This window comes from Lynx rufus, unplaced genomic scaffold, assembly GCF_022079265.1.
Source record: "Lynx rufus isolate CCGP_SWC_20201006 ecotype Redwood Valley unplaced genomic scaffold, mLynRuf1.p SCAF_13, whole genome shotgun sequence".
NCBI classification, from domain to species: Eukaryota; Metazoa; Chordata; class Mammalia; order Carnivora; family Felidae; genus Lynx; species Lynx rufus.
In genome coordinates, this window is record NW_025814827.1 from 31,862,107 (window position 1) to 31,887,844 (window position 25,738).

Consider the following 25,738-nt stretch of genomic DNA (forward strand, 5'->3'; position numbering starts at 1 on the left):
TTTATTTTTGTGTATGGTGTAAGAAAGTGGTCCAGTTTCATGCTTTTACGTGTAACTGACCAGTTTTCCCAGCACAATTTGTTGAAGAGACTCTCTTTCCCATTGCATATTCTTGCCTCCTTTGTCATAGATTAATTGACCATATAATCATGGGTTTTTTCTAGGTTTCTCTTTTCTTTTCCATTGATCTGTATCTCTGTCTTTGTGCTAGTACCATACTGTTTTGATTTCTTCAGCTTTGTAGTATATCTTGAAATCTGGATCGTGATACCTCTAGTTTTGTTCTACATTTTCAAGATTGCGTTGTCTATTCAGGGCCTTTTCTGGTTCCATACAAATTTTAGGATTATTTGTTCTAGTTTTGTGAAAAATGCTGTTGGTATTTTGACAGGGATTGCATTAAATCTGTAGATTGCCCTAGGTAGTTTGGACATTTTAACAATATTTGTTCTCCCAATCTCTGAGCATGGACTATCTTCCATTTGTTATGTCATCTTCAAAATCATCAGTGTTTTATAGTTTTCAGAGTATAGATCTTTTACCTGTTTGGCTAAGTTTATTCCTAGGTGTTTTGGTATTTTTGGTGCAATTGTAAATGGGGTTGTTTTCTTAATTTTTATTTCTGCTACTTCATTGTCTATAGAAATGCAATGGATTTCTGTATATTAATTTTGTGTCCTGAGACCTTATTGAATTCATTTATCAGTTTTAGTAGTTTTCTGGTGGAGTCCTTCACCATTTTAATGGTCTTTATGTAAGCATTACTGTTTATGGTTTCTTAAGTAGGCAAATGACATCATATTCCAAACAGTATTTGGGGAAATTATCCTATGAATAGTGTGTGGCCGGTGACATATGGGACATTCTTGGCCTAGTCCAGTGAAGTACAATCAGATTTGACAGAATGGAGGGAGTCTAGAAGAGACACTGCTAAGTGAGCCTGTCAGTAAATAATAGGTGGTAATTCATTAGAGCATGCATCATCAGAGGAGTCCAATAGTATGTTTATAAAAGATAGGTGAAGCACAGGACAAGGCAAGCTCGTGCTTGTCATCCTAAGGTAGACATTTGGCCCACCCTGTAGGGGTGGGGAGAGGGGCAGTAAAGCAGAGAAGAAGGAGCAAATGGCCTTAGGCCTAGAAAGTCCAGGGTGCTAGATAGTTTATGAAAGGCTTATTTTCATTCTCCCTTCCTTCTTTCCTTCTTAGACACCTGTTAAATGTGAACCATTGTGCTAGGAACTGGGGTTATAAATAAGGGATGGTCTTTGTCCTCAGGGGTTCACAATCAAGTCAGACTGATACAGAGGGTGAATAATGATGTTATAGACGAAAAGTTATAAAAAATGTATAAAATTTATTAAAAAGATCCATAGGAGCATTGAGAAGGGAACAAAAGAGAAACCAGAGAGAAGCTGAGTTGTCAGAGCCAAGGAGTTAGGTCAGGACAAGTCGAAGCAGCAAGGGTGAATGGTTGATGACATCTAGAGTATTGTGGTGGTTAGAGCTCCATAAATGTTTCCTGCTGAGCCTGAGGAGAAAGTGAGGGGGGTTTGAGTCTTTAGGTGATAAGTAAGTGGCACCAGTAATATAGAGAGAAAGGATATAGTGGCAGGGAACGAACAAGGGCTTTAAAGTATTTGGGAAACATGACGCAAAAGGACTCCAGATAAATGGCTCTATGACATAGTGATGTCCTAGGCCAAGGTAGGAAGTCCCAGGAGTGGACGGAGAGCAGGTGGACAAAAGATAAGAATTGACAATTTGCAAGAAAGAAAACCTAAGCAATAAAGAGATGAAAAGATGCTCAACCTTACTAGTAATAAAGAAACTCAAAATATATAGCAAAACACTGTTTCATACCCGTTGGATTGGCAAAAACAAAAATGTCTGACAGCTCCAAGTGTTGGTGAGGACAGAGAAATGGGAACTTACTCAAGTCCTGATAGCAGAAGTATAAATTGGTACAACCACTGTGGAAGGCAAGGCAATTTGTGCCTATTATTTAATGAAGAGGCTAGCAGCCATTTATCATTCTTTCTGTGTCAGGCCTTGTTTTAAATGTATGCTTTTAAAAAAAATATTATTTGATTTAATTTTTCTTTAACTTTCCCCTGATTTTATAGTTGAGGAAATAGAGCTTAAGAGAGGTTAAATAATCTGTCCACACAGTCAAAAAAGTAGTGAATAAAAGAGCTAGGATTTTAGCTTAGATCTGTCTGTTTCTAAAATTTGTGTTCATAATCACTAACGATAATAGGAAGCATATATAGAGCATTTACTGTGTGCCAGGCAGTATATTTAATATTAGACATACCTTACCTGATTTACCTGTGTAATAATAACTCTTTGAGGTTAAGAATTTTTGTTACCCATCATGTGGCTTTTAGAAATTAAGTAACAAACTAGCAAGTGAAAAAGCTGTATTTAATTCCAGTGATCTTGACCACATGAACTTTTCTTCCACATCATATTGAAGGATCCAGAGGTGTAGGATAGACTACAGGTGTATTTTGACCCGGATTCTCTTTTTTTCCCCCTCTCAGTTTTACTGAGATATGTATAATTGACATATAACTTTGTATTATATACAACATAAAGATTTGATACATGTATATACTGCAAAATAACCACAAGTTTAGTTTAGTTTATCACCTCACAGTTTTTCTTTCTTGTGATAAGAACTTTTTTTCTTAACTTTGAGGGTTTTTTTTTTAAGTTTATTTATTTATTTTGAGAAAGCATGTGGAAGGAGCAGCCAGAGAGAGAGAATCCCAAGCAGGCTTTTGCACCATCAGTGTGGAGCCAAAATGAGGGGCTTGAACTCACGAACCGTGATTTGTTTCCATGTCTTGGCTATTATAGGTAATGTGGCATTGAACGTGGGCGTGGGATGTCTCTTAATGATAGTAATTTCATTTCTTTGGGTATATACCAACAAGTGGAATGGCTAGATCATATGCTAGTTCTATTTTTAATTTAAAAAATTTTTTAATTCCAGTGTAGTTAATGTACAGTGCTATATTAGTGTCAGGTGTACAATATAGAGATCCAACAGTTCTATATGTTACTTAGTGCTTATCAAGACAATCCCGCTCCTAATTCCCTTCACCTATTTCACCCATCCTCCCACACACCTCCCTTCTGGGAACCATTTGTTTGTTCTCTATACTTAAGAGTCTGTTTTTTGGTTTGTCTCTTTTTTTTTCTTTGTTCATTTGTTTCTTAAGAAACTTCTTTTCTAAAGTTTATTTATTCATTTTGAGAGAGACAGAGACAGTGTTGAGCAGGGCAGGGGCAGAGAGACGGAGAGAGAGAATCCCAAGCACTGTCAGCATGGAGCCTGATGCAGGGCTCGAACTCAGGAACTGCTAATCACGACTTCATCCAAAACCAAGTGGTGGACGCTTAACTGACTGAGCCAAATCTCTGTAATATTTTCCATAGTGGCCACACCAATGTACATTCCTAGGAGTAGTGCCCAAGGATTCGCTTTTCTCCACATCCTTACCAACACTTGTTATTTCTTATCATTTTGATAATAGCCATTCTCATGGGTGTGAGATAATATTTCTTTGTGGTTTTGATTTGCATTTCTCTGATGATTAATGATATTGAACACTTTTTCATGTACCTGTTGCCCATTTTACTATTTTCTTTGGAAAAATGTCTCTTCAGGTCCTCTACCCATTTTTAAGTTGGATTGTTTGTTCTTTTTTGCTGTTGAGTTGTATGAGTTCTATATTTTGGATATTAACTACTTATCAGATATATGATTTGCAAATATTTTCTCCCAGCTGGTTGCTTTTTCATTTTGTTGATGGTTTCCTTTGTTGTGCAGAAGCTTTATAATTTGATATGGTCCCACTTGTTTATTTTTGCTTTTGTCATCTTTGCTTTTGATGTCAAATTTAAAAAATCATTGCCAAGACCAGTGTCAAGGAGCTTACCCTCTATGTTTTCTTCTATCAGTTTTATGGTTTCATGTTTTTACATTCAAGTCTTTAATCTATCTTGAGTTGATTTTTGTGTATGATATAAGATAGCATCTGGTTTTCATTCTTTCACATATGGCTGACAGTTTTTGTATATGATTATCTCTTCCATATTGTAGAAATAATTCTCATGCTTATTTCCTTAATGGTTGAGAGATAGTTGCTGATAGCAACTGGAAAGGAGCTCCATTCTTTCTCTTTAAAAATAACATCTCTTCTCATAAGTGTCATATGAAACTATTGAGTTTTCCTCTGATTAGAACATTCCTGAAACAGTCTTGTCAGGGGCGCCTGGGTGGGTCAGTCGGTTAAGCGGCCGACTTCTGCTCAGGTCATGATCTCGCGGTCTGTGAGTTCGAGCCCCTCATCGGGCTCTGTGCTGACAGCTCAGAGTCTGGAGCCTGTTTCAGATTCTGTGTCTCCCTCTTTCTCTGGCCCTCCCCTGTTCATGCTCTCTCTCTGTCTCAAAAATAAATAAATGTTAAAAAAAATTTTTTTTAATTAAAAAAAAAAAGAATCTCATCAGAGTAATGTCACGCATTGATTGCTTTAAGTCTTGAATATTTAGTTTTCTTCCCCTCAACAAATTGATCTCTATAATAAAAGAGAAATTTGTCTATTACTCTGATTGGCTGAGAACAATTAATGTCCAACCTTGGGCCTGGAAGTAGATCAAGCCCATAGAGACAGTAGATACATGATAAAGGAAGATCATTCCCCAAGGGTAATTTGGGTCTGTCATTAAGGGGGAATGAACACTGGATAGTGAATCAATATGATGCTTTATAAATATACTATATCATTTAATTTTCTCAGTAGTTCTGAGGAAATTGAGACTTAAGCTTCCATAATTACTAATGGCAGAGTTCAGATTTAATTCTAATCTAGTGCTTGCTTTATTTCTTTCCATCTGTCTTGTGTCTCCTTCAAAGAAAAATAATAAGTTGTCCCACTGGTATATGGCATTCATGACCCTATCTTCTAAGATTCCAAAGTGATTTTCGGTAGATTTCCTTAATTAAAACTTAATCATCACAAGATACCAAAAGTTATGGGGTATAGTTTAAGTAGTGCACTTAAAAGGCAACATATAGCAGTAAACACCTAAATTAAGAAGCCAGAAAGATCTCCAGTACATTGTCTAACCTTCCACCTTATGACACTAAAGAAGGAAGAGCAAATTAAACCTAAAGCAGGCAGAGCCAACCTGGCTGGCTCAGTCAGTAGTGTGACTCTTGATCTCAGGACCATGAGTTCAAGCCCCAGGTTGGGCATAGAGCTTACCTAAAAAAGAAACCAAAACAAAGAAACCTAAAGCAGGCAGAAGGAAGTAAATAATAAAGATTATAGTGGAGATGAGAAAAACAAGGAGGAAATCCACAAAGCCAAAAATTGGTTCTTTGAATAAAATGAACAGTATTAACAAACCTTTAGCTAGAAACACTAAGGAAAAATAGAGAAGAATCAAATTATTAAAATCAGGAATGAAAGAGGGAACATTTCTGTTGACCTTACGGAAATAAAAATGATTATAATAAGGGAATACTACATAGTACATGGCAACAAATTAACCTACATGAAATGGACAATGGATGAATTGTGTGGTATGTTAATAATGTTTCAATAAAGGTATAAAAAACTTATTCATTGTTTAGTTAGTATGTATCCTGTGCAGAGCTGCGTACTAGAGTACGAACATAATATAGCCTGAGGATGCTGAAATTAAGTTTATATATCTATTATATTCTGGTGCCTTTGTGTACAGTAATGAGAATCTGTGGGAATTAAGTAGGAATAAAATGAGGGTTGGCTTGGTTATCATTCCTACACAAGATAGTCCTGCTCTACAGCATCATTAAGATTATATAGATGTCAGGGCACCTTGTCTGCTCAGTTGGTTAAGTGTCCGACCCTTGGTTTTGGCTCAGGTCATAATTTAATGGTTCCATGAAGTTTGAGCCCTACAACGGGCTCTGCACTGGCAGCGTGGAGACTGTTTGGGATTCTCTCTCCCTCTTTCTCTCTGCCCCTTCCCCACTTGCACTGTCTCTGTCTCCCAAATAAATAAACTAAAAAAAAAAAAAAAAAAAGATTATTTAGATGTCATGGGAGTGTATGGATGGCTCAGTTGGTAGACTGTGCAACTCTTGATCTTGGAGTTTTGAATTCAAGCCCCACATTGGGTGCAGAGATAACTTAAAAATAAAATCTTAAAAAAAGAATATTTAGATGTCTTTTATCCTGGGAGTTCTTAAAAGTTTATAGAATGGTTTACCTAGAGATTTGGAGTTGTTTCTGTAATGTTTCTGGACCTCTCCTCTATTCTCATTGTGCATGAAGTTGAATAACTATTTTTGTGAATGTGGAGTTGTGATCAGACCTCATAGTGCATAGTGTAGGACTCTTTTTTTTCATTTGTTTGCTTACCAACTATATATGACTTTGTAGACTGTCTAACTTACAATAAAGATTGCTATAGTTCTGGTATCTAGATTCTACTTAGGACTCTTATCTAAATGACAGTGTGTTAGGTTTTACCTTATATAGTCTGTGCTTTTCAAGCTGGTTGTCTATGTTTCCTTTTCTCCACAGCAATGATTTTGAATTATTAACATTCTCTTCAAGTATAACCTACCCTAGTCCCCTCATTTTTAGAGATTATTTTGTTTAACTCACATCTAAAAAATAAGGAAAATAATAATACTTAAGCTGTGAGGATTAAATGCATGTAAAGGACTTAATATAATGACTGGCACAATATGCTTGCATATTGTGCATGTTTTATTATTTATAATTATTTATTAATTTATTTATAGATACTGATTGGGGATTTCACTATTTACCAGGTACTGTGCTAGGGACCAGATAGATATGGTCCTTGTGCTACTCATGGAGTGATATCTCAGTTTGTACTAGATATCACAGTAGTTATTTTACTATTCTAAGTGGTGGTGAAGAATTACTATTCCAATTAAATTTTAGTTTCTCCGTGCTTCTAAAAATTTGTATATATTTACTGAACTAACTTTATTAAGGATTTTCATTAATTGTATATATCTAAAATAGAAGAGCAGTAGTACACTGTTTCCAAAGTATGAGGTAAGAATTCATTAAGCTCTTACCTAAAGCAATGAAGATAGATGGGTGAATCCCAGAAAATTTGCTACTGGCTTTGTATTTTGGTTACCTAGTAGAATCTACACTTTATTTGATTTCTGTCTTTTTTCTTTTTAAAAGTAGGATAGTTTCACTATTGAGAGATAAATAGTATTTTGGTATATAACATACCAATAGGATATTTTTTTTTTTATATATGAAATTTATTGACAAATTGGTTTCCATACAACACCCAGTGCTCATCCCAAAAGGTGCCCTCCTCAATACCCATCACCCACCCCCTCCTCCTTCCCACCCCCCATCAACCCTCAGTTTGTTCTTAGTTTTTAACAGTCTCTTATGCTTTGGCTCTCTCCCACTCTAACCTCTCTTTTTTTTTTTTTTCCCTTCCCCTCCCCCATGGGTTCCTGTTAAGTTTCTCAGGATCCACATAAGAGTGAAACCATATGGTATCTGTCTTTCTCTGTATGGCTTATTTCACTTAGCATCACACTCTCCAGTTCCATCCACGTTGCTACAAAAGGCCATATTTCATTTTTTCTCATTGCCACGTAGTATTCCATTGTGTATATAAACCACAATTTCTTTATCCATTCATCAGTTGATGGACATTTAGGCTCTTTCCATAATTTGGCTATTGTTGAGAGTGCTGCTATGAACATTGGGGTACAAGTGCCCCTATGCATCAGTACTCCTGTATCCCTTGGGTAAATTCCTAGCAGTGCTATTGCTGGGTCATAGGGTAGGTCTATTTTTAATTTTCTGAGGAACCTCCACACTGCTTTCCAGAGCGGCTGCACCAATTTGCATTCCCACCAACAGTGCAAGAGGGTTCCCGTTTCTCCACATCCTCTCCAGCATCTATAGTCTCCTGATTTGTTCATTTTGGCCACTCTGACTGGTGTGAGGTGATACCTGAGTGTGGTTTTGATTTGTATTTCCCTGATAAGGAGCACGCTGAACATCTTTTCATGTGCCTGTTGGCCATCTGGATGTCTTCTTTAGAGAAGTGTCTATTCATGTTTTCTGCCCATTTCTTCACTGGGTTATTTGTTTTTCGGATGTGGAGTTTGGTGAGCTCTTTATAGATTTTGGATACTAGCCCTTTGTCCGATATGTCATTTGCAAATATCTTTTCCCATTCCGTTGGTTGCCTTTTAGTTTTGTTGGTTGTTTCCTTTGCTGTGCAGAAGCTTTTTATCTTCATAAGGTCCCAGTAATTCACTTTTGCTTTTAATTCCCTTGCCTTTGGGGATGTGTCGAGTAAGAGATTGCTACGGCTGAGGTCAGAGAGGTCTTTTCCTGCTTTCTCCTCTAAGGTTTTGATGGTTTCCTGTCTCACATTTAGGTCCTTTATCCATTTTGAGTTTATTTTTGTAAATGGTGTGAGAAGGTGGTCTAGTTTCAACCTTCTGCATGTTGCTGTCCAGTTCTCCCAGCACCATTTGTTAAAGAGGCTGTCTTTTTTCCATTGGATGTTCTTTCCTGCTTTGTCAAAGATGAGTTGGCCATACGTTTGTGGGTCTAGTTCTGGGGTTTCTATTCTATTCCATTGGTCTGTGTGTCTGTTTTTGTGCCAATACCATGCTGTCTTGATGATGACAGCTTTGTAGTAGAGGCTAAAGTCTAGGATTGTGATGCCTCCTGCTTTGGTCTTCTTCTTCAAAATTCCTTTGGCTATTCGGGGCCTTTTGTGGTTCCGTATGAATTTTAGGATTGCTTGTTCTAGTTTCGAGAAGAATGCTGGTGCAATTTTGATTGGGATTGCATTGAATGTGTAGATAGCTTTGGGTAGTATTGACATTTTGACAATATTTATTTTTCCAATCCATGAGCAGGGAATGTCTTTCCATTTCTTTAAATCTTCTTCAATTACCTTCATAAGCTTTCTATAGTTTTCAGCATACAGATCCTTTACATGTTTGGTTAGATTTATTCCTAGGTATTTTATGCTTCTTGGTGCAATTGTGAATGGGATCAGTTTCTTTATTTGTCTTTCTGTTGCTTCATTGTTAGTGTATAAGAATGCAACTGATTTCTGTACATTGATTTTGTATCCTGCAACTTTGCTGAATTCATGTATCAGTTCTAACAGACTTTTGGTGGAGTCTATCGGATTTTCCATGTACAATATCATGTCATCTGCAAAAAGCGAAAGCTTGACTTCATCTTTGCCAATTTTGATGCCTTTGATTTCCTTTTGTTGTCTGATTGCTGATGCTAGAACTTCCAGCACTATGTTAAACAACAGCGGTGAGAGTGGGCATCCCTGTCGTGTTCCTGATCTCAGGGAAAAAGCTCTCAGTTTTTCCCCGTTGAGGATGATGTTAGCTGTGGGCTTTTCATAAATGGCTTTTATGATCTTTAAGTATGTTCCTTCTATCCCGACTTTCTCAAGGGTTTTTATTAAGAAAGGGTGCTGGATTTTGTCAAAGGCCTTTTCTGCATCGATTGACAGGATCATATGGTTCTTCTCTTTTTTTTTTGTTAATGTGATGTATCACGTTGATTGATTTGCGAATGTTGAACCAGCCCTGCATCCCAGGAATGAATCCCACTTGATCATGGTGAATAATTCTTTTTATATGCTGTTGAATTCGATTTGCTAGTATCTTATTGAGAATTTTGGCATCCATATTCATCAGGGATATTGGCCTGTAGTTCTCTTTTTTTACTGGGTCTCTGTCTGGTTTAGGAATCAAAGTAATACTGGCTTCATAGAATGAGTCTGGAAGTTTTCCTTCCCTTTCTATTTCTTGGAATAGCTTGAGAAGGATAGGTATTATCTCTGCTTTAAACGTCTGGTAGAACTCCCCTGGGAAGCCATCTGGTCCTGGACTCTTATTTGTTGGGAGATTTTTGATAACCGATTCAATTTCTTCGCTGGTTATGGGTCTGTTCAAGCTTTCTATTTCCTCCTGATTGAGTTTTGGAAGAGTGTGGGTGTTCAGGAATTTGTCCATTTCTTCCAGGTTGTCCAATTTGTTGGCATATAATTTTTCATAGTATTCCCTGATAATTGTTTGTATCTCTGAGGGATGGGTTGTAATAATTCCATTTTCATTCATGATTTTATCTATTTGGGTCATCTCCCTTTTCTTTTTGAGAAGCCTGGCTAGAGGTTTGTCAATTTTGTTTATTTTTTCAAAAAACCAACTCTTGGTTTCGTTGATCTGCTCTACAGTTTTTTTAGATTCTATATCGTTTATTTCTGCTCTGATCTTTATGATTTCTCTTCTTCTGCTGGGTTTAGGCTGCCTTTGCTGTTCTGCTTCTATTTCCTTTAGGTGTGCTGTTAGATTTTGTATTTGGGATTTTTCTTGTTTCTTGAGATAGGCCTGGATTGCAATGTATTTTCCTCTCAGGACTGCCTTCGCTGCATCCCAAAGCGTTTGGATTGTTGTATTTTCATTTTCGTTTGTTTCCATATATTTTTTGATTTCTTCTCTAATTGCCTGGTTGACCCACTCATTCGTTAGTAGGGTGTTCTTTAACCTCCATGCTTTTGGAGGTTTTCCAGACTTTTTCCTGTGGTTGATTTCAAGCTTCATAGCATTGTGGTCTGAAAGTATGCATGGTATAGTTTCAATTCTTGTAAACTTATGAAGGGCTGTTTTGTGACCCAGTATATGATCTATCTTGGAGAATGTTCCATGTGCACTCGAGAAGAAAGTATATTCTGTTGCTTTGGGATGCAGAGTTCTAAATATATCTGTCAAGTCCATCTGATCCAGTGTCTCATTCAGGGCCCTTGTTTCTTTATTGACCGTGTGTCTAGATGATCTATCCATTTCTGTAAGTGGGGTGTTAAAGTCCCCAGCAATTACCACATTCTTATCAATAAGGTTGCTTCTGTTTATGAGTAATTGTTTTATATATTTGGGGGCTCCGGTATTCGGCACATAGACATTTATAATTGTTAGCTCTTCCTGATGGATAGACCCTGTAACTATTATATAATGTCCTTCTTCATCTCTTGTTACAGCCTTTAATTTAAAGTCTAGTTTGTCTGATATAAGTATGGCTACTCCAGCTTTCTTTTGGCTTCCAGTAGCATGATAAATAGTTCTCCATCCCCTCACTCTGAATCTAAAGGTGTCCTCAGGTCTAAAATGAGTCTCTTGTAGACAGCAAATAGATGGGTCTTGTTTTTTTATCCATTCTGATACCCTATGTCTTTTGGTTGGCGCATTTAATCCATTTACATTCAGTGTTATTATAGAAAGATACGGGTTTAGAGTCATTGTGATGTCTGTATGTTTTATGCTTGTAGAGATGTCTCTGGTACTTTGTCTCACAGGGTCCCCCTTAGGATCTCTTGTAGGGCTGGTTTAGTGGTGACAAATTCCTTCAGTTTTTGTTTGTTTGGGAAGACCTTTATCTCTCCTTCTATTCTAAATGACAGACTTGCTGGATAAAGGATTCTCGGCTGCATATTTTTGCTGTCTAGCACCCTGAAAATCTCGTGCCAATTCTTTCTGGCCTGCCAAGTTTCAAAAGAGAGATCAGTCACGAGTCTTATAGGTCTCCCTTTATATGTGAGGGCACTTTTACCCCTTGCTGCTTTCAGAATTTTCTCTTTATCCTTGTATTTTGCCAGTTTCACTATGATATGTCGTGCAGAAGATCGATTCAAGTTACGTCTGAAGGGAGTTCTCTGTGCCTCTTGGATTTCAATGCCTTTTTCCTTCCCCAGTTCAGGGAAGTTCTCAGCTATTATTTCTTCAAGTACCCCTTCAGCACCTTTCCCTCTCTCTTCCTCCTCTGGGATACCAATTATGCGTATATTATTTCTTTTTAGTGTATCACTTAGTTCTCTAATTTTCCCCTCATACTCCTGGATTTTTTTATCTCTCTTTTTCTCAGCTTCCTCTTTTTCCATAACTTTATCTTCTAGTTCACCTATTCTCTCCTCTGCCTCTTCCATCCGAGCCGTGGTGGTTTGCATTTTGTTTTGCATTTCATTTAAAGCGTTTTTCAGCTCCTCGTGACTGTTCCTTAGTCCCTTGATCTCTGTAGCAAGAGATTCTCTGCTGTTCTGTATGCTGTTTTCCAGCCCAGCGATTAATTTTATGACTATTATTCTAAATTCACTTTCTGTTATATTATTTAAATCCTTTTTGATCAGCTCATTAGCTGTTGTTATTTCCTGGAGATTCTTCTGAGGGGAATTCTTCCGCTTGGTCATTTTGGATAGTCCCTGGTGTGGTGAGGGCCTGCAGGGCACTTCCCCTGTGCTGTGGTGTATAACTGGAGTTGGTGGGCGGGGCCGCAGTCCGACCTGATGTCTGCCCCCAGCCCACCGATGGGGCCACAGTCAGACTGGTGTGTGCCTTCTCTTCCCCTCTCCTAGGGGCGGGATTCACTGTGGGGTGGCGTGGCCCGTCTGGGCTACTTGCACACTGCCAGGCTTGTGATGCTGGGGATCTGGCGTATTAGCTGGGGTGGGAAGGCAAGGTGCACGGCGGCAGGGGGGGCAGACTTAGCTCGCTTCTCCTTAGGTGATCCACTTCAGGAGGGGCCCTGTGGCAGCCGGAGGGAGTCAGATCCGCTGCCGGAGGTCTGGCTCCGCAGAAGCACAGAGTTGGGTGTTTGCGCGGAGCGAGCAATTTCCCTGGCCGGAACCGGTTCCCTTTGGGATTTTGGCTGGGGATGGGCGGGGGAGATGGCACTGGCGAGCGCCTTTGTTCCCTGCCAAACTGAGCTCTGTCGTCCGGGGGCTCCGCAGCTCACCCTCCCTTTGTCCTCCGGCCTTCCCGCTTTCCGAGCAGAGCTGTTAACTTATGACCTCCCAGACGCTAAGTCGCGCTTGCTGTCGGAACACAGTCCGTCAGGCCCCTCCGCTTTTGCAAGCCGGACTCGGGGGCTCTGCTTGGCTGACGAGCCGCCCCTCCGCCCCGGCTCCCTCCCGCCAGTCCGTGGAGCGCGCACCGCCTCGCCGCCCTTCCTACCCTCTTCCGTGGACCTCTCGTCTGCACTTGGGTCCGGTGACTCCGTTCTGCTAATCCTCTGGCGGTTTTCTGGGTTATTTAGGCAGGTGTAGGTGGAATCTAAGTGATCAGCAGGACGCGCGGTGAGCCCAGCGTCCTCCTACGCCGCCATCTTCCCAGAATCCCCAATAGGATATTTTTGAAAGAACATCCTAAGAAGAGTTAAATATAGTATGGCCTTCTGGTTTTAGATGGTTGAAATGTCTTTGTAATAGAGATCCATTATTTAAATGTTATATGCTAGGAAGATGGAATCTTGAAGAATGGGAAACAAGAAGAAAATACTTCCTAAATGATATTTTAATTGTTCCTTTGAAGCTGAGGGAAAGTGTAAGTTGCTAATTGACCATTATTTTATCCTTTCATTCCTACTTCAATTTACTAGGTGACGCAGTTTTGCAAACATTTGTAACATGCATGTGAAGTGATTGTCAGCATTGTACACATTGGGAATTAATGCTCCCGTTTCACTCATTTCTTGCTAGTTCGAGTCCTTTTCAATAAAAACACAGATAATGAGAAAACAGTGTGATAACCCAGAAGCAAAAGAAGTTGAATTATTAACTTAAGTCTAGATTGTCTTTATGTTTTAAGTCAGCCAGTAGAAAGTTTTTTTTTTGAATGTGGAGATATTATTTCTCATCCGTCTATCAAGTCTTGCCCTTATAGCTCTTGGTGTGTGACTTACTTTACAGGCAAGCGTCTTCAAAGATTGCCCTGGCTGTCTGATACTTCACTTACACTTTAATCCATTAAAGGCTGGCTGCCGCCCTTTCCACTCACTAGTGACTTCCTAATTTTTTATATTAACCAGTATTTCTTAGTCTTTCTTCTTTTTTTTTTTTTTAGTGTTTATTCATTTTTTTGAGAGAGAGAGAGAGAGAGACAGAGCACAAGCGGGGGAGGGGCAGAGAGAGGGAGACACAGAATCTGAAGCAGGCTCCAGACTCTGAGCTGTCAGCACAGAGCCTGACACGGGGTTTGAAACCACAAACCGTGAGATCGTGACCTGAGCTGAAGTCAGACGCTTAACCAACTGAGCCATCCAGGCGCCCCACTTCTCAGTCTTCCTATAGCATTTGCCATTGGCCACTTCTGCCTTAACATGCTCTTCTCATTTTATTTCTATAATACCCCTTTCTCATAGTTTCCTCATACCTCTGTGGCTATTACTTGATTTCCTTCATGCATTTTATTTTTGCCCATGCTCTAAATGTTGCATTTTCTAAAATTCTGTTCTTAGGTTAATTTTATCATTCTTTATTCTTCCAACTTGTCAACTGTCCATCTATGTTTGTAGTTCCATCTACCTTCCATGAACTAATGGTTCCCCAGTGTATTTCTATAGCTCAGCAACAGGCTTGAAATTACAATTGTCTGCTGAATTGAACAGGTTGTTCTTATACTCAATATTCTGATATCCCTTACAGTGTATACAACCTACTATATATTCTCTTATTTTGGTACAATTTATCATATAGTTGTACCAATTTTTAGTCAAAAATTATCTTTAGTATCTCTTATATTTATCTTATTTTTTCTGTCTCTACTGTAATAATTTATTTATTTATTTATTTATTTATTTTTTTTTTTTTTTTTTTTATGAAGTTTATTGACAAATTGGTTTCCATACAACACCCAGTGCTCATCCCAAAAGGTGCCCTCCTCACTACCCATCACCCACCCGCCCCTCCCTCCCACCCCCCATCAACCCTCAGTTTGTTCTCAGTTTTTAACAGTCTCTTATGCTTTGGCTCTCTCCCACTCTAACGTCTTTTTTTTTTTTCTCCCTTCCCCTCCCCCATGGGTTCCTGTTGAGTTTCTCAGGATCCACATAAGAGTGAAACCATATGGTATCTGTCTTTCTCTGTATGGCTTATTTCACTTAGCATCACACTCTCCAGTTCCATCCACGTTGCTACAAAAGGCCATATTTCATTTTTTCTCATTGCCACGTAGTATTCCATTGTGTATATAAACCACAATTTCTTTATCCATTCATCAGTTGATGGACATTTAGGCTCTTTCCATAATTTGGCTATTGTTGAGAGTGCTGCTATGAACATTGGGGTACAAGTGCCCCTATGCATCAGTACTCCTGTATCCCTTGGGTAGATTCCTAGCAGTGCTATTGCTGGGTCATAGGGTAGGTCTATTTTTAATTTTCTGAGGAACCTCCACACTGTTTTCCAGAGCGGCTGCACCAATTTGCATTCCCACCAACAGTGCAAGAGGGTTCCCGTTTCTCCACATCCTCTCCAGCATCTATAGTCTCCTGATTTGTTCATTTTGGCCACTCTGACTGGCGTGAGGTGATACCTGAGTGTGGTTTTGATTTGTATTTCCCTGATAAGGAGCGACGCTGAACATCTTTTCATGTGCCTGTTGGCCATCTGGATGTCTTCTTTAGAGAAGTGTCTATTCATGTTTTCTGCCCATTTCTTCACTGGGTTATTTGTTTTTCGGGTGTGGAGTTTGGTGAGCTCTTTATAGATTTTAGATACTAGCCCTTTGTCCGATATGTCATTTGCAAATATCTTTTCCCATTCCGTTGGTTGTCTTTTAGTTTTGTTGGTTGTTTCCTTTGCTGTGCAGAAGCTTTTTATCTTCATAAGGTCCCACTAATTCACTTTTGCTTTTAATTCCCTTGCCTTTGGGGATGTGTCGAGTAAGAGATTGCTACGGCTGAGGTCAGAGAGGTCTTTTCCTGCTTTCTCCTCTAAGGTTCTGATGGTTTCCTGTCTCACATTTAGGTCCTTTATCCATTTTGAGTTTATTTTTGTAAATGGTGTGAGAAAGTGGTCTAGTTTCAACCTTCTGCATGTTGCTGTCCAGTTCTCCCAGCACCATTTGTTAAAGAGGCTGTCTTTTTTCCATTGGATGTTCTTTCCTGCTTTGTCAAAGATGAGTTGGCCATATGTTTGTGGGTCTAGTTCTGGGGTTTCTATTCTATTCCATTGGTCTGTGTGTCTGTTTTTGTGCCAATACCATGCTGTCTTGATGATGACAGCTTTGTAGTAGAGGCTGAAGTCTGGGATTGTGATGCCTCCTGCTTTGGTCTTCTTCTTCAAAATTCCTTTGGCTATTCGGGGCCTTTTGTGGTTCCATATGAATTTTAGGATTGCTTGTTCTAGTTTCGAGAAGAATGCTGGTGCAATTTTGATTGGGATTGCATTGAATGTGTAGATAGCTTTGGGTAGTATTGACATTTTGACAATATTTATTTTTCCAATCCATGAGCAGGGAATGTCTTTCCATTTCTTTAAATCTTCTTCAATTACCTTCATAAGCTTTCTATAGTTTTCAGCATACAGATCCTTTACATCTTTGGTTAGATTTATTCCTAGGTATTTTATGCTTTTTGGTGCAATTGTGAATGGGATCAGTTTCTTTATTTGTCTTTCTGTTGCTTCATTGTTAGTGTATAAGAATGCAACTGATTTTTGTACATTGATTTTGTATCCTGCAACTTTGCTGAATTCATGTATCAGTTCTAGCAGACTTTTGGTGGAGTCTATCGGATTTTCCATGTATAATATCATGTCATCTGCAAAAAGCGAAAGCTTGACTTCATCTTTGCCAATTTTGATGCCTTTGATTTCCTTTTGTTGTCTGATTGCTGATGCTAGAACTTCCAGCACTATGTTAAATAACAACGGTGAGAGTGGGCATCCCTGTCGTGTTCCTGATCTCAGGGAAAAAGCTCTCAGTTTTTCCCCGTTGAGGATGATGTTAGCTGTGGGCTTTTCATAAATGGCTTTTATGATCTTTAAGTATGTTCCTTCTATCCCGACTTTCTCCAGGGTTTTTATTAAGAAAGGGTGCTGGATTTTATCAAAGGCCTTTTCTGCATCGATTGACAGGATCATATGGTTCTTCTCTTTTTTTTTGTTAATGTGATGTATCACGTTGATTGATTTGCGAATGTTGAACCAGCCCTGCATCCCAGGAATGAATCCCACTTGATCATGGTGAATAATTCTTTTTATATGCTGTTGAATTCGATTTGCTAGTATCTTATTGAGAATTTTGGCATCCATATTCATCAGGGATATTGGCCTGTAGTTCTCTTTTTTTACTGGGTCTCTGTCTGGTTTAGGAATCAAAGTAATACTGGCTTCATAGAATGAGTCTGGAAGTTTTCCTTCCCTTTCTATTTCTTGGAATAGCTTGAGAAGGATAGGTATTATCTCTGCTTTAAACGTCTGGTAGGACTCCCCTGGGAAGCCATCTGGTCCTGGACTCTTATTTGTTGGGAGATTTTTGATAACCGATTCAATTTCTTCGCTGGTTATGGGTCTGTTCAAGCTTTCTATTTCCTCCTGATTGAGTTTTGGAAGAGTGTGGGTGTTCAGGAATTTGTCCATTTCTTCCAGGTTGTCCAATTTGTTGGCATATAATTTTTCATAGTATTCCCTGATAATTGTTTGTATCTCTGAGGGATTGGTTGTAATAATTCCATTTTCATTCATGATTTTATCTATTTGGGTCATCTCCCTTTTCTTTTTGAGAAGCCTGGCTAGAGGTTTGTCAATTTTGTTTATTTTTTCAAAAAACCAACTCTTGGTTTCGTTGATCTGCTCTACAGTTTTTTTAGATTCTATATTGTTTATTTCTGCTCTGATCTTTATTATTTCTCTTCTTCTGCTGGGTTTAGGCTGCCTTTGCTGTTCTGCTTCTATTTCCTTTAGGTGTGCTGTTAGATTTTGTATTTGGGATTTTTCTTGTTTCTTGAGATAGGCCTGGATTGCGATGTATTTTCCTCTCAGGACTGCCTTCGCTGCGTCCCAAAGCGTTTGGATTGTTGTATTTTCATTTTCGTTTGTTTCCATATATTTTTTGATTTCTTCTCTGATTGCCTGGTTGACCCACTCATTCGTGAGTAGGGTGTTCTTTAACCTCCATGCTTTTGGAGGTTTTCCAGACTTTTTCCTGTGGTTGACTTCAAGCTTCATAGCATTGTGGTCTGAAAGTATGCATGGTATAATTTCAATTCTTGTAAACTTATGAAGGGCTGATTTGTGACCCAGTATATGATCTATCTTGGAGAATGTTCCATGTGCACTCGAGAAGAAAGTATATTCTGTTGCTTTGGGATGCAGAGTTCTAAATATATCTGTCAAGTCCATCTGATCCAGTGTCTCATTCAGGGCCCTTGTTTCTTTATTGACCGTGTGTCTAGATGATCTATCCATTTCTGTAAGTGGGGTGTTAAAGTCCCCAGCAATTACCACATTCTTATCAATAAGGTTGCTTCTGTTTATGAGTAATTGTTTTATATATTTGGGGGCTCCGGTATTCGGCGCATAGACATTTATAATTGTTAGCTCTTCCTGATGGATAGACCCTGTAACTATTATATAATGTCCTTCTTCATCTCTTGTTACAGCCTTTAATTTAAAGTCTAGTTTGTCTGATATAAGTATGGCTACTCCAGCTTTCTTCTGGCTTCCAGTAGCATGATAAATAGTTCTCCATCCCCTCACTCTGAATCTAAAGGTGTCCTCAGGTCTAAAATGAGTCTCTTGTAGACAGCAAATAGATGGGTCTTGTTTTTTTATCCATTCTGATACCCTATGTCTTTTGGTTGGCGCATTTAATCCATTTACATTCAGTGTTATTATAGAAAGATACGGGTTTAGAGTCATTGTGATGTCTGTATGTTTTATGCTTGTAGTGATGTCTCTGGTACTTTGTCTCACAGGGTCCCCCTTAGGATCTCTTGTAGGGCTGGTTTAGTGGTGACAAATTCCTTCAGTTTTTGTTTGTTTGGGAAGACCTTTATCTCTCCTTCTATTCTAAGTGACAGACTTGCTGGATAAAGGATTCTTGGCTGCATATTTTTGCTGTCTAGCACCCTGAAAATCTCGTGCCAAGTCTTTCTGGCCTGCCAAGTTTCAAAAGAGAGATCAGTCACGAGTCTTATAGGTCTCCCTTTATATGTGAGGGCACGTTTACCCCTTGCTGCTTTCAGAATTTTCTCTTTATCCTTGTATTTTGCCAGTTTCACTATGATATGTCGTGCAGAAGATCGATTCAAGTTACGTCTGAAGGGAGTTCTCTGTGCCTCTTGGATTTCAATGCCTTTTTCCTTCCCCAGTTCAGGGAAGTTCTCAGCTATGATTTCTTCAAGTACCCCTTCAGCACCTTTCCCTCTCTCTTCCTCCTCTGGGATACCAATTATGCGTAAATTATTTCTTTTTAGTGTATCACTTAGTTCTCTAATTTTCCCCTCATACTCCTGGATTTTTTTATCTCTCTTTTTCTCAGCTTCCTCTTTTTCCATAACTTTATCTTCTAGTTCACCTATTCTCTCCTCTGCCTCTTCCATCCGAGCTGTGGTCGTTTGCATTTTGTTTTCCATTTCCTTTAAAGCGTTTTTCAGCTCCTCGTGCCTGTTCATTAGTCCCCTGATGTCTGTAGCAAGAGATTCTCTGCTGTCCTGTATGCTGTTTTCCAGCCCAGCGATTAATTTTATGACTATTATTCTAAATTCACTTTCTGTTATATTATTTAAATCCTTTTTGATCAGCTCATTAGCTGTTGTTATGTCCTGGAGATTCTTCTGGGGTGAATTCTTCCGCTTGGTCATTTTGGATAGTCCCTGGTGTGGTGAGGGCCTGCAGGGCACTTCCCCTGTGCTGTGGTGTATAACTGGAGTTGGTGGGCGGGGCCGCAGTCCGACCTGATGTCTGCCCCCAGCCCACCGCTGGGGCCACAGTCAGACTGGTGTGTGCCTTCTCTTCCCCTCTCCTAGGGGCGGGATTCACTGTGGGGTGGCGTGGCCCGTCTGGGCTACTTGCACACTGCCAGGCTTGTGATGCTGGGGATCTGGCGTATTAGCTGGGGTGGGAAGGCAAGGTGCACGGCGGCAGGGGGGGCAGGCTTAGCTCGCTTCTCCTTAGGTGATCCACTTCAGGAGGGGCCCTGTGCAGCCGGAGGGAGTCAGATCGCTGCCGGAGGTTTGGCTCCGCAGAAGCACAGAGTTGGGTGTTCGCGCGGAGCGAGCAATTTCCCTGGCCGGAGCCGGTTCCCTTTGGGATTTTGGCTGGGGGATGGGCGGGGGAGATGGCGCTGGCGAGCGCCTTTGTTCCCCGCCAAACTGAGCTCTGTCGTCCGGGGGCTCCGCAGCTCACCCTCCCTTTGTCCTCCAGCCTTCCCGCTTTCTGAGCAGAGCTGTTAACTTATGACCTCCCAGACGCTAAGTCGCGCTTGCTGTCGGAACACAGTCCGTCAGGCCCCTCCGCTTTTGCAAGCCGGACTCGGGGGCTCTGCTTGGCCGGCGAGCCGCCCCTCCGCCCCGGCTCCCTCCCGCCAGTCCGTGGAGCGCGCACCGCCTCGCCGCCCTTCCTACCCTCTTCCGTGGGCCTCTCGTCTGCACTTGGGTCCGGTGACTCTGTTCTGCTAATCCTCTGGCGGTTTTCTGGGTTATTTAGGCAGGTGTAGGTGGAATCTAAGTGATCAGCAGGACGCGCGGTGAGCCCAGCGTCCTCCTACGCCGCCATCTTCCTAGTCCTCCCTCTACTGTAATAATTTAAACCCTATTCTCTGTCTTGGGATATTGTAACTATTCCCAGAATCACCTTTCTGCCTCTAGAATTAGCCTCTCTGTAGTCTATCCTCCTCATTGCCACCATAGCAGTGTTCTAAAGTAAAATGTTTTGTGTTTTTCCTCATCTTAAAATTTTTTACTTTTTATTTATTTATTTATTTATTTATTTATTTATTATTTTTAGAGTGTGCAAGTTAGTGAGGGAAAGGGGCTGAGGGAGAGAGAGAGAGAAAGAATCCCAAGCAGACGCCATGCTCAATCAGCGCAGAGTCCAACACAGGACCTGTTCCCACGACCCTGGGATCATGACCTGAGCCCACATCAAGAGTCGGACATTCAACCGACTGAACCATCCAGCCACCCCTTAAAATCTTTTATATGCTTCTCCTTACCCAGCAGTAGATTTTATATGTCCATCCATGGCCCATCTGCTTTTGGATCATTTAGAGAACTTTTGAAAAGCTCCTATACTGTATCTTCCTCCATCGATTATGAATCAGTATAGAGTTTAGGAATCTTTAAAATTAATCTTCCCAAGATGATTTTGATAAGCAGCCTGGGCTGGTAAACACCGATTTAAAAATGTCTTTCACTTTCCTTATCGTGGAGTCTAAGGCGTTTCATGGTCTCATGCCTCCTGCTTCTCAAGCGTCTTCTCATGCTGTTCTCCCTTCATTCACTGTACTCCAGTAGCCTTGGAGCCTACCAGTCTTGATCCTTTTTTAAAGACCTTTGTTTGCTTTTATTGGATCAGGGCAGCTCCACCTTTGCTTTCCTCCGTACCCTAGTCAGCACCTCCTTGGGTTTCACAGATGGAACTCAGGTTGAAAGCTACTGAACTAATGCAAATTAATGAGGTCCAGAAAGATTAAGTGATTAAGTGACTGAAGTCATATATTGGTCAATGGCAGACCATATCTAAAATTCAGGATTTATATTCCTAACAGAGTTCTTAGGTATTGCTCTTCTCTCTTTTCATATGTATAATGTCTGGGCAACTTGATCTGAAATGACCCTTTAATTCTTTACTTCCTAAATAAATTATCATTCATTTATTTCCTCATTCATTCATTTATTCATCCAGTAAATTTATTCATTCAATAAACATTTATTTGACTACACAAGGAACAGTGTAGAGTCCAGGGGAGGTAGGTAGAAAATCTGAACAATACAGATTTCCTATTATTAAGGTTCTTAAGACAGGTCCATTGTATTCAATTATAAAATACTATACAGAAAAACAAATTATTAATTTTTTAGAAGAGAAACCATAGTATAACCTTTTCCACTGTTTTGTGTTTTTCTTTTCTTTCTTTTATCCAGGGAAAGACCATGTTTGTAGATTTATTGGCTGTGGGAGGAATGATCGATTCAACTATGTGGTCATGCAGTTGCAGGTAGGTTACTTTGAAAATGTATCTTAAAATATTTCAGTTTTGATCAAGGTACCTAATTTTACTTGTTATGGATAAAACAAAATTCTTGGTATCATCATCTCAGAATGTTTTATACTATGCAGATGGAATTTTTTTTTTTGGATGGAATTTTATTTAAACAGATTTGATATAGATTTTCCCAAAGATGAAAGGGTTGTTCTTGTCAACTGTTTTAGTTGATCCATGTCTTCATTGATTGTCATCATTGCAAAGTTTTTCAATCCCTACATGGATTGCTGGATATAATGTGAGTCTTGCTCTGTCCCTGTCCCTTCTCCTTCCTGTCTTTATTACCATTAGGACTGTAGTTTTTAATTTATGTGCTCACGTAGTAACTTTGCTTGAAAATTGAAGCATTAGTTGATACAGAGGAGAAATGCATTCCTTTTTCTTTTATCATTCATTAACATAGGTCTGATCCCTATCCTTTAGACGGAGAGTGGAATTGGGCTGGGCAGGAGAGGAAAGAAATTCAGAAAGGGAATTTTGGAGTAATGACCACAGCAGGGAGAAGAGGGAAACCATCCCATTCTCTCTGACAACTGCGTCTGCCCCTGAACACATACACATACACACATACACACACACACCTCTGAACTGTAGTCACTCTCAAAGTGTAAAAGCTGTGATTTACCTTACTGCCTAACTTACGAGATATCAGAGTTGCCTTTCATCTTTTGCAAAACTTTCTTTGGACATTGGGTTCTTTTGTTTTCTTTGAACTTAACTGTATAACAGTGATTTCAGACATAGATCCTAGCCTGAATGCTTTCTCTTCTCATCAGAATGCTTTTCCTGTTTCCCTCAACTATCCTTCAGCATTTGAGTTAGATCCAAAGATATTGTCTCTGTAAGCTATAGCCATAGAGTCTTTGAGTCGTGTGATTCACTGTCTCTTGAGCCAGCATTGTTTTATTTCTTGAAGCAGTTATCCTTGTAACTTTTGAGGTCATTAGTGTAGACCCTCCTTCTCTCACTTTGGCCATTAATAATATAACTTTTTGGTATGATATTGTATAGTTTTCTTCTGGATTTATTATACATCTTATTTGATCCTCACCATATCCCCATGGAGAGGATAAGGAGGTTATCCCCATTTTGCAAGTTAAGGGACTGAAGCTCAAAGAGGTCTGTGACTTCCCTGGGGACTGACTAACTTGTTGGGTGTTAGGCTTTTGTGGAAGCCTGAGGCCAGTATTCTTGGCACAATTAGAGAAAACTCCTCATTTTGTTTTTAGGTTACTACTGACTAGAGAATATGGATAGAAGCTTTCTCAGTCTGTAGAATCTGTCTCAGTCTTAGCACATACTCATTTTTATGTTACTTGAGCTTACTTGTTTTTATTTTATTTGCAGTCATTTAAATCTCACTTTCTGGAAATGGGAGGGCTCTTAGTCTGAGAAAACTAAGGAGATTGTTGTATATCAGATAACAGTGGCCTCTGGCCTTTGGCAAGCTCTTCTGGACTCACCTAAAAACCTTTCTATTTGACTTGCATGCTGTATTTTTTCCTGTCATAATAAAATTAATCTACCATTAGCCACCCCCCCATTCTGCGTAGTTGATTGACTTGATTTGGGCTCACGCTGGTGTACTTACTAGAGGGTATTCTCTCTTAGTTGACACATTGAAGATAATTACAAGGTTTCCCCGTGTACATTGTGATAAAATTTACATACTTGGGGCGCCTGGGTGGCTCAGTCGGTTGAGCGTCCGACTTCAGCTCAGGTCACGATCTCGCCGTCCGTGAGTTCGAGCCCCGCGTCAGGCTCTGGGCTGATGGCTCGGAGCCTGGAGCCTGCTTCCGATTCTGTGTCTCCCTCTCTCTCTGACCCTCCCTCGTTCATGCTCTGTCTCTCTCTGTCTCAAAAATAAATAAATGTTAAAAAAAAAATTAAAAAAAAATTTATATACTCAGCTTTTCATTGGCACTTTTAATTTCTTCTAAAAACCCTAAGTTCATTAATTCTTAAGTACTCTTTTCCTCTTGGTGATTCAATTATATAATATCTGCCTTAAAAATTCCAAGGAATAATCCTATGTCTATTGTAGAAATTATAGCTAATTACCACTAAAATCGGTCTTTTTTTTAATGTTTATTTAAAAAAAAATTTTTTTTTTACATTTATTTATTTTTTGAGAGTCATAGAGAGACAGAGCACAAGTTGGGGAGGGGCAGAGAGAGAAGGAGATACAGAATCCGAAGCAGGCTCCAGGCTCCGAGCTGTCAGCATAGAGCCTGACATGGAGCTTGAACTCACAAACCGTGAGATCATGACCTAAGCCGAAGTCGGAGCTTAACCGACTGAGCCACCCAGGTGCCCCTGTTTATTTATTTTTTGAGAGAGAGTGGGGAGGAACAGAGACAGAGGGAGATCGAGAATCCCAAGCAGGCTCTGCGCTACCAGTGTAGAGCCTGGGACAGGGCTCAAACTCACGAGCCATAAGATCATGACCTGAGCTGAAATCAAGAGTCAGACCCTTAACTGACTGAGCGACTCAGGCACCCCAGAGTGGGTCTTAAAATCTTATAGGATCAAGAAGTTGTACTTATTTCTTTTCTCATTTCTACCAGCAAGACCTGAGACAGTTCTCGTGGAATTTCCTTTCACCATTGAGGCTTTCCAGAGCCATCTTTATTATAGCCAAGGAGTGATATTTTGTGAAAACCATATCACCTAGAGAAAGCCAAAAAGTACTTTTAATTTTGTAACCAGTACAGATGTAGATCTAGATTGGGTGACACGAGAACTGCCATACTTTTAAAAATGTATTTTTTTATTATGAAAAAAACTAAACATACATGAAAATAGAATAGTATAATGAATACCCATGTACTCATCACCCAGCTTTGGTAATTATCAGTATATGGCCAGTCTTGCTGCTGGTGTATTCTCCCTCTCCTCTCCCTTCCCAGATTATTTCAAAGCAAACTGAAGGAATATTTTATGTGGAAATATATACATATGTATTCTAAGAGTCGGAGATTCCTTTTTTCTCCTCTTAATGATAAAACACAATAGTTCCTTCACAATAGTGTCAAATATGAAGACAATCTTCAGATTTCCTTGATTGTATCTCTTTTATTTTTTATATTTGGTTTACTTGAATCTGGTTCCAGACAGAGTTCCACACATTGCATTTGGTAGATATAATTCTTAATCCTCTTTTACTCTATAGATTCACTTTCTTTTTTTCTTACAGTTTTTGTTGTTTTGATTGTCATTGATAAAAGTGGAATCATTTGTTATTAAGTTGGCATGTTCTGGAATTTGCTGATTGTCCCCTCCTTATTTAACATGTTCTTCTATCCCCTGTATTTTCTATAACCTGGTGATTAGATAAGATTCCAGTTTTGTTTTATTTGGCCACAGCACTTGAGAGGTGAGTGGTATACTTCCTGTTGCATCACATCAGTAGGCAATGTCTGGGTTGTCTGTTTTTAGTAACATTAGGATTGATCGGTGAGATTCGGGGACTGTCAGCCTGATGCATCCTTTTTAAAGTTCCCAGTGGTTTTTCTCCTATGTTTTAAAAACCCATTAGTAATCATTGCCTAGATCCATTACTTTAGTGAGATTGCAAATGTACTATTCTAATTCTATTTTTCTTAGTTTATTAACTGGAATTCTTCAAAAAGCACTCCGC

At 39.6% G+C, this 25,738-nt stretch overlaps 1 protein-coding gene across 2 annotated transcripts in view; it reads left to right on the top strand.

Annotated features, from left to right (window-relative positions):
- TTBK2 (tau tubulin kinase 2) overlaps window positions 1-25,738 on the top strand; it is a 136,138-nt gene that overhangs the window by 24,396 nt on the left and 86,004 nt on the right. For both annotated transcript variants that reach the window (XM_047075230.1, XM_047075229.1), the window contains one exon: window positions 21,977-22,050. In XM_047075230.1, coding sequence (XP_046931186.1) covers window positions 21,977-22,050 — 74 coding nt within the window. The remainder of the gene's footprint in view (window positions 1-21,976; window positions 22,051-25,738) is intronic.